The sequence below is a fragment of the Berghia stephanieae genome, chromosome 8, assembly GCF_034508935.2.
Source record: "Berghia stephanieae isolate SIO BIC M18660-M18661 chromosome 8, UCSD_Bste_1.3, whole genome shotgun sequence".
Lineage (NCBI taxonomy): Eukaryota > Metazoa > Mollusca > Gastropoda > Nudibranchia > Aeolidiidae > Berghia > Berghia stephanieae.
In genome coordinates this window covers 44,854,520-44,871,499 of record NC_088367.1, presented here as the reverse complement: position 1 = coordinate 44,871,499, position 16,980 = coordinate 44,854,520, and the positions used below count along the sequence as shown (strand labels likewise).

General features: G+C 38.8%; 1 protein-coding gene across 1 annotated transcript in view; it reads left to right on the top strand.

Moving 5' to 3' along the window:
- Positions 1–9,329, top strand: part of LOC144978749 (endonuclease G, mitochondrial-like) — an 11,939-nt gene extending 2,610 nt beyond the window's left edge. Inside the window, exons 3-5 of the mRNA XM_078925192.1 lie at positions 4,414–4,526; positions 6,819–6,897; positions 8,526–9,329. Of these exons, the coding sequence (XP_078781318.1) occupies positions 4,414–4,526; positions 6,819–6,897; positions 8,526–8,738 (405 nt within the window). The 3' untranslated portion in view covers positions 8,739–9,329. The remainder of the gene's footprint in view (positions 1–4,413; positions 4,527–6,818; positions 6,898–8,525) is intronic.
- Positions 9,330–16,980: the final 7,651 nt, after the last annotated feature.

Sequence of the window (16,980 nt, the reverse complement as noted above, 5' to 3'; positions counted from 1 at the left end):
GTGCAGTTATTAACTCCAGATTTAATTGGGTGTATTTGAGTTATGAGTTAGGTTTTCCGGTGGCTCAGGTGTGACGGGTGTAGTGGGTTTGACTGAGTCTTTCCCAATTAGGATTGCCACTTGGAGAGGCATTGTTCAAAACATCCTCACGAAAGTTATGAGGAGGGGCATTATCAATGGGAGCGATCTATATTCAGGTTTTTGTCCGACCAAGTCATCCATCACATGATTTGTTGCTCTCCACCGATTGGATATTTAACAAATGTAAACACGCTGCTTTGTTTATGAAAGTTGTAAACATACACATATCAAACTGAACAAAATGATATTTCCAAAGCTTGTAGTGCGCTTTGAGCATATTTTGCAATGTGACCAATGACCTTGAGCACATGGACAGTTAATATAGATCATCCCCATTGATATTGATACTAGTTTGAAAGCCATAAGGATACGTCGGTTTCTCTTTGTTACACGTCCGGGCCCATCTTCTTTTAACGAGATATTGGTCATGTTCACATGCATCTACCACCGAGTCAGTGCGATTCCATTTGATATGGTTTCTTCCAGTTTGATTCTGGATAAAACATTTGTCACCCACATTGAGAGGGGGTAGTGATATAGCATGCTCATTTAGAGCTTCAGATGACTTCGTAAAACGCGTACGAAATGCTTCTTCTTTGGTGGTCCACGCTTTAGGCCACATTGATCGTATGTGAAAGTTTATATTTTTTACCAGACGATTTACGAACGAGAGGGGAGAGAGAGAGAGAGAGAGAGAGAGAGAGAGAGAGAGAGAGAGAGAGAGAGAGAGAGAGAGAGAGAGAGAGAGAGAGAGAGAGAGAGAGAGAGAGAGAGAGAGAGACCCGAAAATGACCTGGGCTAGTGAAAGATTACAGTCTGGATCAGGGGTGTTGCGTAATTGAAGTAAGGCTCTGAGGAACTTATCGTTAATAAGGGAACCACTAAGGCCGATGTTCGATCGCACCAGTTTCTTTACAGATTTAACAGCAACTTCTACCTGTCCGTTTGATTGGGAATAATATGCTGATGAAATGCGTGACCTTACGTCCAATTATTTGAGGAAATCCTTCGTTAGACTTGCAGAGAATTCTGGTCCACCATCACTTGACAGCTCCTAAGGAACACACAATATGGCGAAGAGAGAACGTAAACATGCGATCAGGCCACACGCTCCCCAAGGCTTTCTTTCATCTGGCGATGGCTACAATCGACGATTCGATGCAATATTGACCGACTTCCCGAGAAAGGAAAGATGCGTGGATGACACCAGCGCTGTCATGAACCCGGACAAATTCCAATTTGCCGAGCACAATGTAAAGTTCGCTGGGTTTCACATTCCGGAGACCAGCATCGAACCACTTTCCAAGTACATAGGTGCTATCAGAACATTCAAGTGCACAAATGACATTCGGAGCTGTTTGGGCTTGTCAAGCAAGTGTCGAACTACGCCCAGCTTAGAGATTTTATGACGATCAATGACGTGAATGCAACCGCAACGCACCCTCTCGGGTCCCTCTACCGTCTAAAGATGAACTCATCAGAACCTTCGCTGCAAGAGTAAGAGGAAAGGCGGAGACCTTCGGCTTCACCACCTCAACCAAATGTTATTATGGGAAGCAAGTCCAAGCTGACAACACCGAAGAAGTCATCCGCTAGGTACTACTAGCAGGAATCTGCGATTTAGACATTCGAATGGAAGCCTTAAGCATCCCGGGCATCCGGGACAAAAACGAATGTCATCGCAATCATTTGGGGCCGAGAGATCGGAACGCCACTCCAATATCAGCGATGTCAAGTGTGACAAGAAGACCAAGTCAGGCCCCCCTACTACTGCCGCATGTCCCGGTTGTTGGAAACCATATCTGCGATACAGAGAGAACCCAGGTGGTGGTATGAACATACAACTTTATATACAATGTTTAGAATGCTGGCATGGCGTGCCAGCAAACAAAAGCAGTCCTCAAATCGCCTCCAGAAAGGCAATGCTAATAATACTCATCACTTGCAATATCGAAACTGATGGGAAACACGGTAAGCAATAATGGTGTCGGCCGGCTAAAACCGAGTTAGCAAATTGTTTTAGAAATTAGAAAAATCAGACCACTGATTTATAAAAATGATACTTATTCTTAAAAAGTAATATTTATTGAACATTGCAACTAATTGAAAGTCCAGGGTGGCTAAAAGATTAATTAATATACTAAAAGTGTTGTGTGACTACGGAATTCCTTCCCGTACATTTTGTTAATAATTAGAAATAAAATGAGTAGAAAAGTGCCAGACGATAATAAACTATAAAAACTTTTGCGGCATTGGGTTGTCGAAGCCACCAGCCGACTGTTCCTACAATCGACACCATCCACCACTCATTTGTTAAGAACAATGGATGTCGTGACAAAATAACAATCTCCCGTCATCTTAATTCAAAATAACTGCGGCATCAGGTTTACCTCGACATAATACCGTTTTGAGGAGATGGATCACAAATAGCACATTTCGGAAGGTATTAGGAAGGTTCCACAAGCAAAGGGAAACAACTCAAGTATTCCACTTTCTAACCCTAATAGAAAAAAAACCCCAAAAAAACCTTAGACCTTCTCTACGACGTATTATAACTAACCCTCAGACCCCGAGCTAACCCTACTGCTCTGCACTATCGCTTAATAGTTCAACGGCAATGGCGGCGGAGAACCAAAACTTTTACCAAACTATCAATGTTTGTTCTACAACTTTTTTAATACTAAAAATTGACAAATTGAACAAATAAACAGTTCCATATTTAAAATAAGAATATAAAGTGAAGCTACCTCCAGGAACATCCGGAAGGTTTCCAGATATTTAATCTCTATACAGGCATACTATTAAAGATTAATTACTAACACATTTAGGGGTCCTGATAGCCCAGTTGGTAGAGCACTCGCTTCAGACGCAAAGGAACCGAGATCAATCGCGAGTGAAATCATGATTTGTTTGGTCTTTCTCACCCTCCTGATTGGGTAACTGGGTCTGTTAGATTTGGCGGAAAGTTCTTTTCGATAAACTAGCTATCTATCCAAAGTATAGCAAGTAATTGCTATTGTCCGTTTCATGCTTTAACAACTGGGATGAAATCCGGATCCATGGGCCTAATGGCTCTGAATTATTACTTTTTTTTTTCTTTAAAAAAAATATCGCCGTTACTGCGCACGCTCATTGACTGTATTAAACACTGGGTGGGGTTCCTGACCTCCCATAGTGGGAAGGGAGGTACTTGCTGTGTCTTCTATTCCAACATGCTTTGCCTTGGTTTTGTCCTGGCCCTGGCCGGAGTCCTAGCTGGGAGGGAAACAGCCAAATGCATTGATGCATAGTTATTGTTTTGGGAGATTATATTTTTTTCCTTGTAAATCATCTCTGTTACGTATTATTATATTTGTTATTTTGAATGAATAATGTAAGCATTTGAGTGTGTTTCTCTTTATTGGATTTTGCGTTTGTGTCCGGATGAAACTTATAGGTGATCTCAAACCAATTACATTGGTGGTATGCTCTTGAAATCTACATCTGATCCCTATTTGTTCCCAGTTCCCCTATGTCTTACTTTTTCTTGGGTGCTTTAATTGTAATTCTAGGACTTTTTACTATCCCATTTTCTTCCTTTTTACTGGTGCTGATATGACCTTAGTGTGTTGCAAGCGCCGTAAAACACTTAAAAACAAACAAAAACATAAACTCTCAAAAATATTAACATTAATCTTTCTGCTCAACCAATTCTACTCTTTTTTGGTATCCCTTTGTCAAATTTGGCACTCAAAATGCGTTTGTCTTTTTACTTTTTTCATTAGCGGATACAAAATCTTGACAAAATCAACGTGTTTGATATCAAATAAATATACAGTGTCCTCGTCTACAAATTTCACTTTTTCACACACAAACACACACACACACACACACAAAGGAGGAGGAGGAGGAGGAGGAGGAGGAGGAGAGAGAGAGAGAGAGAGAGGGAGAGAGAGAGAGAGAGAGAGAGAGAGAGAGAGAGAGAGAGAGAGATGAATAGCAATAATTAGATTGCTTAGATAGATAGATTTCGTGTTTTCTCGTTTGAATCTGATTTTCATCTCGTGCCTCTATGAAAGAATGGAAACGCACACTGAAAGTTATTTGTGGAGAAAGTCGTCGTTTTGATGACAAGTCTACTTTTTTTACAATTTTTCTTTTATAATAATGTTATTTAAATTCAAATTGTGAAGACATCAAACCTTTTGTAATCATATAGTTACCCCTCTCAGTATTTTGTCGTTCCCAATCAACAATCCAAATTTGACTTTTCTTAGTTTTTAGTTTTTAAATCTATAAAGCTACATTGTTTGGGGGCTTAGCTCTATTTTAATGTGTGTTCCATCATTTCAGGTGCCCGGATTCAGCTGTGGGCCATGGTATGATCTTGAGTTGTACATCCGTGAAAAGTTGGTACTGGAAAACAAGAGTGTCTATGTGTGTTCTGGTCCTCTCTTCTTACCTGTGTAAGTAGCCAGTATTTATATGTAAGGAATATCACTGGCAACCTCCCCTCTCCTGTCCCAATCCCTAGATTTGGCAACCACAGAAAAACAAAAGACTATCAAGAAGACTTGATAACTAAATGGGTAAAGCACTTGCTTCACATGCATAGAGACAGGATTGGATTCTGGATTGAGTTGGGTCTCTCCATATTTCCACGCATCAATAGTTGGGTAGCTTGGTTTGTTAGATATGATGGAAAGTACTATGTGATACATTGGTGTCTCATGTCCGTTTAACTCTTCACGGGCCTTATTGACTTTAGAAGACTACCTTTTCTGAAGTAAACATTTTAATGATTAATCAAATTAAAAGGGTAAATTTGGAATCAGGCACTAATGAAAGTTAAAACTATGAAATTAAGGTGTTTATGAAGCAGTGTTCGACAAAGTGTGTTTGTTTTTCTTCTTGTTTAAACATGAAACAACCTTATTTTATTCAACCCCATGTATTATATTGGTAGTTTTAATTAAAGTCATTATCTTGGAATATTAAAATAACATTCACTCAATCCTCTCCGGGTCTGCTGGCACTTGGACTTGGGACTACAGGACGTCTCCATGTCTCATTGGGGCGGCCTCGTTTCTTCTTTCCTTTGGGTGGCCATCGCGCAGCCTTCCTTGTCAATGTTTCGGCACTTCTGCGAAAGATGTACCCCAACTATTGTCATCTTCTCCTTTTAATGACCCTCCACAAACTCCACCTCCACCCTAGCTCCCGATCCCATGTCCTCATTTGAGATTCTATTCGGCCAGAAGAACTTAAATATTTGGAGTTTCAGGATCATACTTTGTGGTCTTCCAACAATCTGATCTATAGAGCAAAACGCTCTATACATTTCTCTCAATCTTGATGTTGGTCCCGGAATACAATCCCGTTGCTTTCATAATTTGTTTAAGAGAAGCAAATGCCTGGTTTATTTTATTAATTCTGACATTGATCTGTCCGTTGCAGTCACCATCTGCTGTCATTAGATTCGTATAATCCCTCCGGTCAGTGCATCTTTGTTTAGATATTTAAGAAGGTCTCTTTTTTATTTTTAGCTTTCTTGATTTTTTATTTATTTACTATTTATGCATGCCGACTGGCAAGAAGGCTGCAACACATTTCCTCCGCTTTTTCTGTTCCTTGTCATTCTTTGGGCTCTCCTCAATGGTCTTAATCGGTCTCCAAAAGTTCCTCTGTTGTCCATGCTTTCTTTTTCCCTTGGATGTCCAATGACAACACTCTTATGGAGCAGTCATATCTCAGAATGCATCCAATCCACCTCCACCGTCCTCTCAACAGGATTGTGGACACAACCTCCTGACAACAATCTGAGAGCATATCACAATTTGAGATATTTGTTTGGGCTAAAATCGTGGAAACTCGCTATAAGGAGGCTTTCCAGGATTTTAGAAAGAAAAGGCTAATTAGATACAGGGCGGTACAACAACAACAACTATAATTACTACTACTACTACTACTACTACTACTACTACTACTACTACTACTACTACTACTACTACTACTACTACTACTACTACTTCTACTACTACTACTACTACTACTACTACTACTACTACTACTACTACTACTACTACTACTACTACTACTGCTACTACTACTACTAAAAAAAATAAAAAAATTGAGCATTTATATAGCGCAATATCCACTTAACGTGCTCAATGCGCTTTACAAGGGGTCCCTGGTCAACAGCAACATTTAACATGTAGGACAAGACATGACGCCTGTTAGGCGATATTACAATTTTTCGGACAAAGACAACGCTGTTAACGGCCAGGTACTCATTTTACACCTGAGTACGGTGAGAGAATGTGAGTAAAGAGTCTTTTCCAAGGACTCAACTATGCGCCGAGCGAGGCTCGAACCCAGGACCTTCCGATCTGAAAGCGAGTGTCATACCACTAGACCACATAGCCGCACACTACTACTACTACTACTACTACTACTACTACTACTACTACTACTACTACTACTACTACTACTTCTACTACTGCTACTACTGCTACTGCTACAACTATTACTACTACTACTACTACTACTACTACTACTACTACTACTACTACTACTACTACTACTACTACGACTACTACTACGACTACTACTACTACTACTACTACTACTACTACTACTACTACTACTACTACTACTACTACTACTACTACTACTACTACTACTACTACTACTACTACTATTCCAACTTCTACGACGGCGAGGACAACGTGCTATCAATATTTTTGTATCTTGAACAGGGAAGATGGAGACAAGATGATCAAGTGTTTTGACGTCCTCGGAGATGGAGAAGTGTCCGTTCCAACACATTTCTTCAAGGTAAGGGTTTGTTTTGATTGCTTGGTGCTGGTAATAATGTAGTCTTAAGCGCCAAAGATCCGCCGTCACAAGACACAGTTCAACTAGAGGCTCTGCGGTTTCGGATTTGTTCCCACATCGGGTACCTGTTGGACAGGTGGAAAGTCCCCATTGATGAAGCGATTTTGCCGTTAGGCAGGTTCTCGACCGAAGCCGATTCAATACCAACAAGTGTCTCCTCTTACTGGTGGAGACGCCTAACAGACGTCATGTCTCTTCCTACGTGTTAAGTGTTGCTGTTGGCCAGGGACCCTTTGTAAAGCGCTTTGAGCACGTTTAGTGGATATTGCGCTATAAAAAAGCTCATTTAAAATTTTAATTTTAAACTTCTCACCTAGTTTCGGATTCTAGCATGCTCGGATTCTAGTACGCCTTTTTGCTTCTCACGAGGGCGTGCTAGAACCCAGCGAGTACCGTGCCAAAATCACCAACTTTAATCATTAAGAAAAGGGAATTTAAAGAAAACAAAAAGTTCGAATAGTTTACCGATTAAGCCATTGGAACACCTCTTCGGATATATCAGTGCCAGATTTTTACAAGCCCCACTTTCGGCATCTGGTATTTTCCCACTGAACTCTGTCCATTGTGTTAATCTGAATTTTATGAAAATCGGGTTCACAGTTAAAGTATAATGAATAAGGAAAATATCGGTCTCTAGAAGTTTGAAAAAAAACTCCATGCTCTCATTTTGAGACTTTTATTTTTACTCGAGTTATTTAATTGAATTTTAAGCGCAATGGTCACTCACTCAGTCACTTACTCCCATGTCGAGGAGACTTAGATGCACACTTCACAACTTTACGCCATTCTTTCTGGTCGTTGGTCTTTTCCAGAAGCTCCCACTTGTCCAGTCTCGTCCATTCCTTTTTGTCCTGCCACATTTTCTTTTGCCTTCCTCTCCTCCTTTGCCATTCGACTGTTCATGGTCCCTCTGACAATAATACCGTTTTGAGACTATTGGTCATATTATATTATTGCTCACATTGTGGCGTGGTCTAGGTGCACATAATATTAGCAAGTCTGATAACCGAATATAATTATAGGCTTGGTTTAGCAGTTGCAACGGGCAGTATAATTAATTTTGCGTTGGTTTGAGAGTATTTCCATTACAACAATGAGCCCGAAACAATACTCTTCAACAGTCGTAACGTCACTTCTTTCCTAATGACACATGGTAACCTAGCAACACTGGCTCTAAACTATCGGAACAATGGCGGACGCCCGTATGAAATATTTCCCCGGCGAGCATAAAAGCGTATCCAGAGGAAAAAACCCCATCATGTTTTGACCTTTACACATTCTGATCACAAGGCATATGAAAAGTGCTAACCAGCAGGAATAATAAAAAGTAATGATTTTCTTTGTTTAGAACCACGATGGCCGCCGTTGCTGGGCGGCGTGACATCAGACTACTGAATCCAATTCCGGTTATCAGACCTGCAAATACAATCACATGTAGGGCCCGGTACAATGGTTGGCATCTCAGATTTTTTATTTCTTTAAATTTTAGATAGATTCCGTTGACAAATTTCTTACTGGGATAAGTAAAGAGGATTCTATTTATTCATTAAAAACAATTCTTTCTGAAGGTGATTGTTATTGAGACAGAAGACGGCCAACTGGAGCTCGAATCATACATGCTTCCCAACAACTCCGGCGATGGTGGCGGTCAGACCAATCTGGACGAACTCTTGACCCCTCTGTGCCAGATTGAACACCACTCAGGCCTTATCTTCTTCCCTGACAAGAAATGCTTCAGCAGCAACAACAAGAGACGCGGTGCTAAACTGCACGCACTCTAAATTAATCATAAAACCCATCGATTTTCAATATAAATGATTTTCCACGTTTCCCAAAGCAGTCACGTCACATTATGAGATTGTAACTTTTGAAAACAATGCATGGTTGGAAGTTAAAAATAATATATATCAACTTTAAACAAAATTTAACATTTATTTGAAAATTGCTGGATAAAGACCCACGAATCATAATAAACCTTTGCTCTCTGCTAGTTCTATATTGAAGACAAAATTTGCATGATATCATAAATAATAATATAAGGCTTGGAGAGTGTTGTAGAGTTGCGAACGATACAAATGTTTGTTTCAACAATTGAATATTTTAGTCATACATAAGAGCAGTGCTGTTGATGCAACACGTTGACATAAAGATCATTGGTTTCAACTATCAATTATCAGATAACACGCATCGGTCTTTTTTAACTTTATCCCTATATTCAAATATCAGATGGTGAAAAAAGAAACAAAACAAAGCAAAACAAAACAAAAACAGGTTGAATTATCAAAGTGCAACATAATCTATCACGTTGTCACGAATGGGCGAATGAGTGGTTGATATTTGATAATGTTTGAAATTCTATGGATAAAAAATAAGCTTAAATTGTAGTGTGTAAGTCCCTTTGGTGAGATTAGCTTTTCTTAGAATTCAGATAGTTTTGCTCGTCCATCATACGATTAAAATGCAAATATTAAATTCCACGAAAGATTAAATTTTCCATCGTACTTATGCAAAGGGAACGTGCATGATGTAATACACATTTGTATATAATATATATATATATATAATATAATATCAATAAACAGTATTGGAACATAATACCGCATCGCAAAGAACGGTCAAGTTTTGATTCTTCTTTTTCTTTATTCTTCTAATCCGTAACTGACTGTAACCCTTAAACTGAAAAATAAGGGCACAGACACTGGTGTAGGATAAACATCTGAAAGAGTGTAAAAACAGTAGTGCCCAACTTGTACTTATTTACAGGTCTGATAACCCACATTATAATGGGCTCATTGTTGTAATGGATGAATCCAGCGTAAAACATTTTCTATTACAACAATGTTAAAACGAGCCCATAATTGCGTTCGGTGATCAGATCTGCTAATATGAGCACCCGTGTACCAGATGGAGCAGAAAGGAAAACAAAAAGATAAAATTATTCCAATAAATCGGGTGTTTCATAACACTAAAAAAAAATTAAAACAAAATTAGCAACTGTCTGGAAATGATGAGAAGACGTATTGTGATCTCATCTCTTCAAGGACGCCAGTCTATGCAATAAACTCTTTACCGACTTGATGCCTTGCTTAACCAATATTGCCGTACTTCGGGGGAAAAGTCTTTAAAATAAATTTTGGCCAGAAAACTATCTAGTTCTTCAAATATCAATAAATTTGAATGATCCTCATTTTGGCAAAACCTCTCAAACCTCGTGAAGTTTTTGCCAAGATGAGGATTTAATTGAATTGAGCTTTTTAAATCTATCACGTTGTCACGGATGGGCGAATGAGTGGTTATTTGATAATGTTTGAAATTCTATGGATAAAAAATAAGCTTAAATTGTAGTGTGTAAGTCCCTTTGGTTGAGATTAGCTTTTCTTAGAATTCAGATAGTTTTGCTCGTTCATTAAAATCGATCGATAATTGGAGGACGATTTATCTGGCCCAAGTTTTAAATACATGGTTTTCCAGAGTAAGACAATTGGCAATAGTTTATTTTTATTGCAAATCAAAGTTGTCAATAATTAGAGGAAAAAATAGAATGCCTGTTGTGTCAGTGTTAGAACCTGCTGTGCTGCTCGATTGTGGTGTGACTTTCGCCTTTGGTCAGTAGGGAAGGTCTAGGGTTCGAGACCCGATCTGAGCGGTGCATATGCGAGCCCTTGGAAAAGGCTATTTACTCACATTCTCTCATAGTACTCGGGTGTTAAATGAGTACCTGGCCTTCAACAGCGTTGTCTCTTTCGGAAAATGATAAAGTAAGTGCCTAACAGGCAATCATGTCTAGACCTATATGTTAAGTGTTGCTGTTGGTCAAGGACTCCTCGTAAAGCGCTATGAGCACGTTTAGTGGATATTATTGCGCTATATAAATGCTCTAGTTTGTTATACATTTCAGACTTTGATCTTCATCAGGAAACATGTGACTTGCCGACCTCAATTCAGTATCATTATTATCTAATGTCTGATTGAATTAGATTATAAAAGTTGGATTTCATTTGATATGCCGTCACTGAGAAGAATTTATTTTAGTCTAATAATTTTCCTAAAATATATAAATAAATAAAAAGAAAACAAAAACAAATCAAAACCTTGGCATGGTCTTTGCTTCGTACCCAGTTCGATAACCCGCCACAGTGCTGTGTGGCCTTGAGCAAGTCACCTCACCCTAGCTCAATTTTGGTGCACTGCACTGCGGTAGTGATGATGACGTGGTGGTGGTGGTGGTTGAAGCAGTCTAGTTGTGATAGTGATGATGATGAGGTGGTGTTTGTAGCAGTAGTGGTAGTGATGATAAGGTGGTTGTTGTAGCGGTAGTGGTAGTGATGATGAGGTGGTGGTTGTAGCGGTAGTGGTAGTGATGATGAGGTGGTGGTTGTAGTAGTAGTGATGATGATGTGGTAGTAGTGGTTTGTGGTAGTAGAGATGGTGCTGATGATGTTGTGGTGGTGGTTGCAGCAGTAGTGGTAGTGATGATGACGTGGTGGTTGTAGTCGTGGTGGTAGTGATGATGATGATGATGATGATGTGGTAGAAGTGGTAGTAGTTAGTGGTAGTAGTGATGGTTGTAGTAGTAGTGGTAGTGATGATATGTAGTGGTGGTGGTTGTAGCAATGATGATGATGATGTGATAGAAGTGGTTGTAGTAGTAGTGCTAGTGATGATGATGTAGTGGTAGTGGTAGTAGTAGTGGTGGTAGTGATGATGGTGGATGTAGTAGTCGTAGTGGTGGTTGGAGGGTGGAACAATTTGACCTCATCGGAATTTGATGGAAGTTGCCCGTAATCTTTTGCTCCAGACCGGATTATTTTCCGCTGAAACCGGAGTTTTGGCATCACTGGTTGATGGCTCAAAAGATTCGTCTCGATCTATGTTAATTTCCACAATACGTTTTATTTCCACTAGTAGCATGAAAAAAAAAAGCTTCCACACTATAATCTCTGATTACTTGTGTAGGTATTTGTCTGGAAAAGTAGAGCAATGGATTGACAATGACAATACCTACCGTTATCATTTCCTTGAAACTGACTTAGAGACAGACACGGGTTTGGAAATCCGTCGTACACAGAGAAAACGCCTTTTTACAATTTTACATTTTCATCAGATTACTTTTACTGGAGTCGCTTCTTCAGGTCCAACTGGTTGATCGGTGAGACTGCCCACATTTCCCTCCGGTGTTTACTTTTGCTTCGTTTTAATCTAGATAGGTTACTCCATAAGAGTGCTTAGGCCACTGGGACCCCCCCTCCCCCCATTTGGGAGTTTATGCCACTATGTTTTTCAAATAATAGAACTTATTGGCCATACAAATTCCACTGTTACCGTAAAAATAAGTGTCATTTAAGAGAGTTATAGCTCTTTGAAAAAAGTGAGTTGTGTCCCCTTGCAAAAAAGAGACAACATTTCTTTCAAAGGCTCTGGAGACTACAATATTAATTCAAATATATGCAAATTGGGTATCAAACTGAAGGAAATTGAATATACTATCAAACTATTTGCACAAGCTTTCAATTTGTAAATATTATATAGACTCACAGAAAGTTGAAACAATTTGTCAGTAATCTCATGAAGTGTCATATCTAAACTTATGGGCTATTTCAGTGTTTTACACAAAAAATTATTTTAAATATGGCCAAAAACAGCATGTTAATTAAAAATGTAGCACTGAAGAAAGCTATGGCCCAAGCCTCAACAACAACCTTCATATTTCTACGTCACAGGAAAAACTAAAAGTGTACGCAACCCTTACATTTTTCTCCACTTTGTCGGATGCCAAATTCATCATAATTTTCATTCTTTTTAAACATGGTATTGATGTCCAGTTGTCACATTTAAAAGTAAGTTGAAGGTGTGGTAAAAACAATAGATATATCATGAAAAAGATTAATTTGTTCACAACCCAAGTGAAGCATCATTACCGAAGACTTTTGAACGAAATCGCATTGTTATATTATGAAGAATAATTGATACTCAAAAGGGATTCTTGATTCAAGATGCAGTAAGTACATAAAAACAATATCCTTATGTGTTTTGCAAACATGCTTTACTCCTTAACAGTTTGCACTGCTCACCAATTTATTACATATCCTCATCATCAGTAGCAAAATCCTCTTCGTCCTCTGAAGTGTCGTCAAGGAAATCACTGTCAAAGCTATCACTACCATCCTCGGCAGTACTGGTGCAGCTTTCTTCATACACAATTTCCTGCAACTCATCTGGAATGAAAGCATCTTTGAACCACTGTACTTCCAATTCATTTGCAGAATTTCTCTGCCAACCGTTATCCTCTGGTTTTGGAATGCTAGGATTCTGGCACACTGCATTCCTCCAAATGAGAGTTTGAAAGTTGGCTCTTGATATATGCAGTGACAATACTTGACTACAAGGAGGCATCTGACACAGATCAATTCCACCACTGCATGAGATGGTACCTTTCTTTCCTTTGAAACGCTGGCGAACCATGTCATACCTCACTTTGTTGACACTTGTGCATGAGGTTTTGCCATACAGCTTGCACACAAATGACTCTAACATGAGACAGTCATTACTCGAAACAGCTGCTGATGTTCCAAATCTGGAGAACAGAATTCTAAGATCTTCCTCCTTTTGAAGAAACTTTAGAGCTTTCAGCTTTCCTTGCCCAGCAAAGCAACTTGTTGTGTCACAGCCTGTGAATGCATGGACACCAAGTAATGCATCTTTGCTATCTGAGAGACATTGATTTGTCGCCTGTTGTTGCCACAGCCAGTATCAAAAATCAGGGTCTTTCCAATTGTCTCTGAGAATGAAAGGAGAAGTAAGAAGACATCCGTGTCTGGTGATCTGACAACAATTGTTTCACAGTTTGGTTGGCGGGAAGCATATTGACAGTGCAGTATAATTCGTGTGTCTGCCTCTTCCTGTGATGAGTAGAGATCTAGACAAGGTACAGCTGTGGTAAATTCATCCGTGTCACTGTAAAGTAAGGTGCATCTCTCTTCACAGACAAAGAAGATTTCCCTGTTTCTCAGTTTCTTTGCATATTCGTTACTTTCCCATTCCTTGAGGAGAAACCTGATGACGGGTCTTTTGTTATCAACGCAGCTGAGAAATGATTTCCAACGTCTGGGCACTGTTGTTGCAGATCCTCTTAACAAGTATGCATCTTCTATGATTGAATCTTCTATGTAAGTATCAGTCACAAAGTGTACACAAGCTGCTTGTGGTAAGGAGGAAAATGTAAGTTTGGCTACTTCACCAAATGTATTTGGGATTGCTGACAGAGTTTGTAACAGTGCATTGCCATCAACAATGTAAACGGTGTTTGTTTTGTTTTTGCATAATCCTCGAACATTAATGAATTGTCAGGCGTGAGCTTGTGCAACAGAGTTGCTTTGTTGGTCTTCAGAGGTAAACCATCTGATGAAGCCAGCGACCATGGAGTAGGTGTTAGAGGATATTGAAGAACTTTTTGAAGATCAACACTGTGTTCTTGGGACAAAACAAGAAGCTGGCCAAATAAATTTCTTTGTGCCTTGATTTTGACCACGTTCATGTCTTTTTTCACTGTTACCACTTTCCTCAATGATGCAAATGTCTTGGTCTTGTTCCTTTCTAATGGCTTGTGAAATTCTACAGTCTTTTCCTTCAGTCTGTTTTCAACAAAACTTTCAAACAATCTTTTTCCTGTTTTTTCCACGGCTAGCAGGTCATCAGCAACATCCTCTTGCACTTTCATTCCTGAAGCTAGACTGACCAGACCATCTTCAACTTCAAAGGGATTGATAAATAATGCTGAAAATGCCTGGCGGATCTTTTGCACTCGCTTTTCACTTTGTCTTTTTTCTGCAAGGCTCAATTCTTTGTGGGTGTCTATATCTATACAGTTGTTGTTGCTGATCATTCTTTGGGTTGCTGATACATATTCTGCTCGATTGTGTCTTGTTACACTCCAACGGTAATAGCTTGGAAGACTCTTGCTGAACCCAACAATACCTCCTTTTGTCTTTGCATGTTTGTTTATTGTTTGTCCAATGGTCATATCAACTGCTATTCTTCCAGCAGGCGTCCTTGATCTGGAGACACTAAATCCATTATCTTGTAACATTTCTTCTGCCCCTGGGTGGGAATGAATCAGGTTGGCTAGTGACACAAAATATAGACTGAGATACTTGGCATAATTGTGGTGATTCATGGTAAAAAGCAGTGTGCACAGTTCTTTTAAACAAGATATATGAAGAAGAAAGTTGGTAGCTCGCAGAAACTGGAGGAGAAGCCAAACTCTGTCCATGTATTGGATCCAGTATTGTGCAGTTTTTCCGTACTTTCCTGAGCGGACACTCTCTTTGAAGGCTTCATACTGGGAAAATAACTCAGCATACACAGTTGACTGGAGAATTTTATTAGCTGTATGGCTTGAAATTCCTTCGGTGAATTCCTTTATGTAAGACATGAGGTCTTTACTGAGTTTTGAATCCGTGTTCTGCTCAAATTTTGCAAGCAGAAGCCTCTCTAGAGCCTCCAAAACAGACACATGCACTCGTATAGCCCTGTTGTAGTTCTTTCCACTCATAACCCTATCCATAGAACCATGTGCACATAGCCCTGCTTCAGTCACAATTTCTTCAAAACCAGATCCACTTTGGAGCTTTCCCAGGGCACCAAGATATGAAATTATGGTGTGAAAGACACCCAGGTGAATAATGACTGTTTTGTAAAGCTGTGGGTTTTGCCAGACAATATCGTAAGCTTTCTTTGCTACAGCAAGGTCAAATGTTACAAATGTATATGTGTTATATGCCCATTAATCATGCCTGAATTGTGCTAGTACAAAATTCCTCTTGTTTATTTATCACTGAAAGGAAGCAAATACACTGTAATATATTTTTTTCATATTATAGAGAAAATGGCTATCAATATCAAAGATTTAAAAACCCTATATAGCTTTGTAAAATATTTTATGATATGAGGCAAAAAATGAGAAATGACAATAAAATTCCACTATTTATTGCATTTGAAGCAATTTTAGGGTGATAAACAATCATTTTATTCACAAAAATGAGTTCACGAAAAATTGCACCCGATGACCTTTCAAGGGCCATAACTCCTGTAAATGATACTTGAAAAAACTGTAACACCCGAATTAATTTGTGTTATATGTCCCTGAAGCATGCCTGAATTGTGCTAGTGCAAACTCCCTCTTGTTTATTCATCCTGAAGGGAAACAAGTACACTGTAATAGATTTTTTTTTCAAATTATAGAGAAAATGGCTATCAAAGATTTAAAAACGCTATATGGCTTTGTAAAATATTTTATGATATGAGGCAAAAAATGAGAAATAACAATAAAATTCCACTATTTATTGCATTCGAAGCAATTTTAGGGTGATAAACAATCATTTTATTCACAAAAATGAGTTCACGAAAAATTGCACCCGATGACCTTTCAAGGGTCATAACTCCTGTAAATGATACTTGAAAAAACTGTAACACCCGGATTAATTTGTGTTATATGTCCCTGAAGCATGCCTGGATTGTGCTAGTGCAAAATCCCTCTTGTTTATTCATCCTGAAGGGAAACAAGTACACTGTAATAGATTTTTTTTTCAAATTATAGAGAAAATGGCTCAAAGATTTAAAAACGCTATATGGCTTTGTAAAATATTTTATGATATGAGGCAAAAAATGGGAAATGACAATAAAATTCCACTATTTATTGCATTCGAAACAATTTTAGGGTGATAAACAATCATTTTATTCACAAAAATGAGTTCACGAAAAATTGCACCCGATGACCTTTCAAGGGCCATAACTCCTGTAAATGATACTTGAAAAAACTGTAACACCCGGATTAATTTGTGTTATATGTCCCTGAAGCATGCCTGAATTGTGCTAGTGCAAAATCCCTCTTGTTTATTCATCCTGAAGGGAAACAAGTACACTGTAATAGATTTTTTTTCAAATTATAGAGAAAATGGCTATCAAAGATTTAAAAACGCTATATGGCTTTGTAAAATATTTTATGACATGAGGCAAAAAATGAGA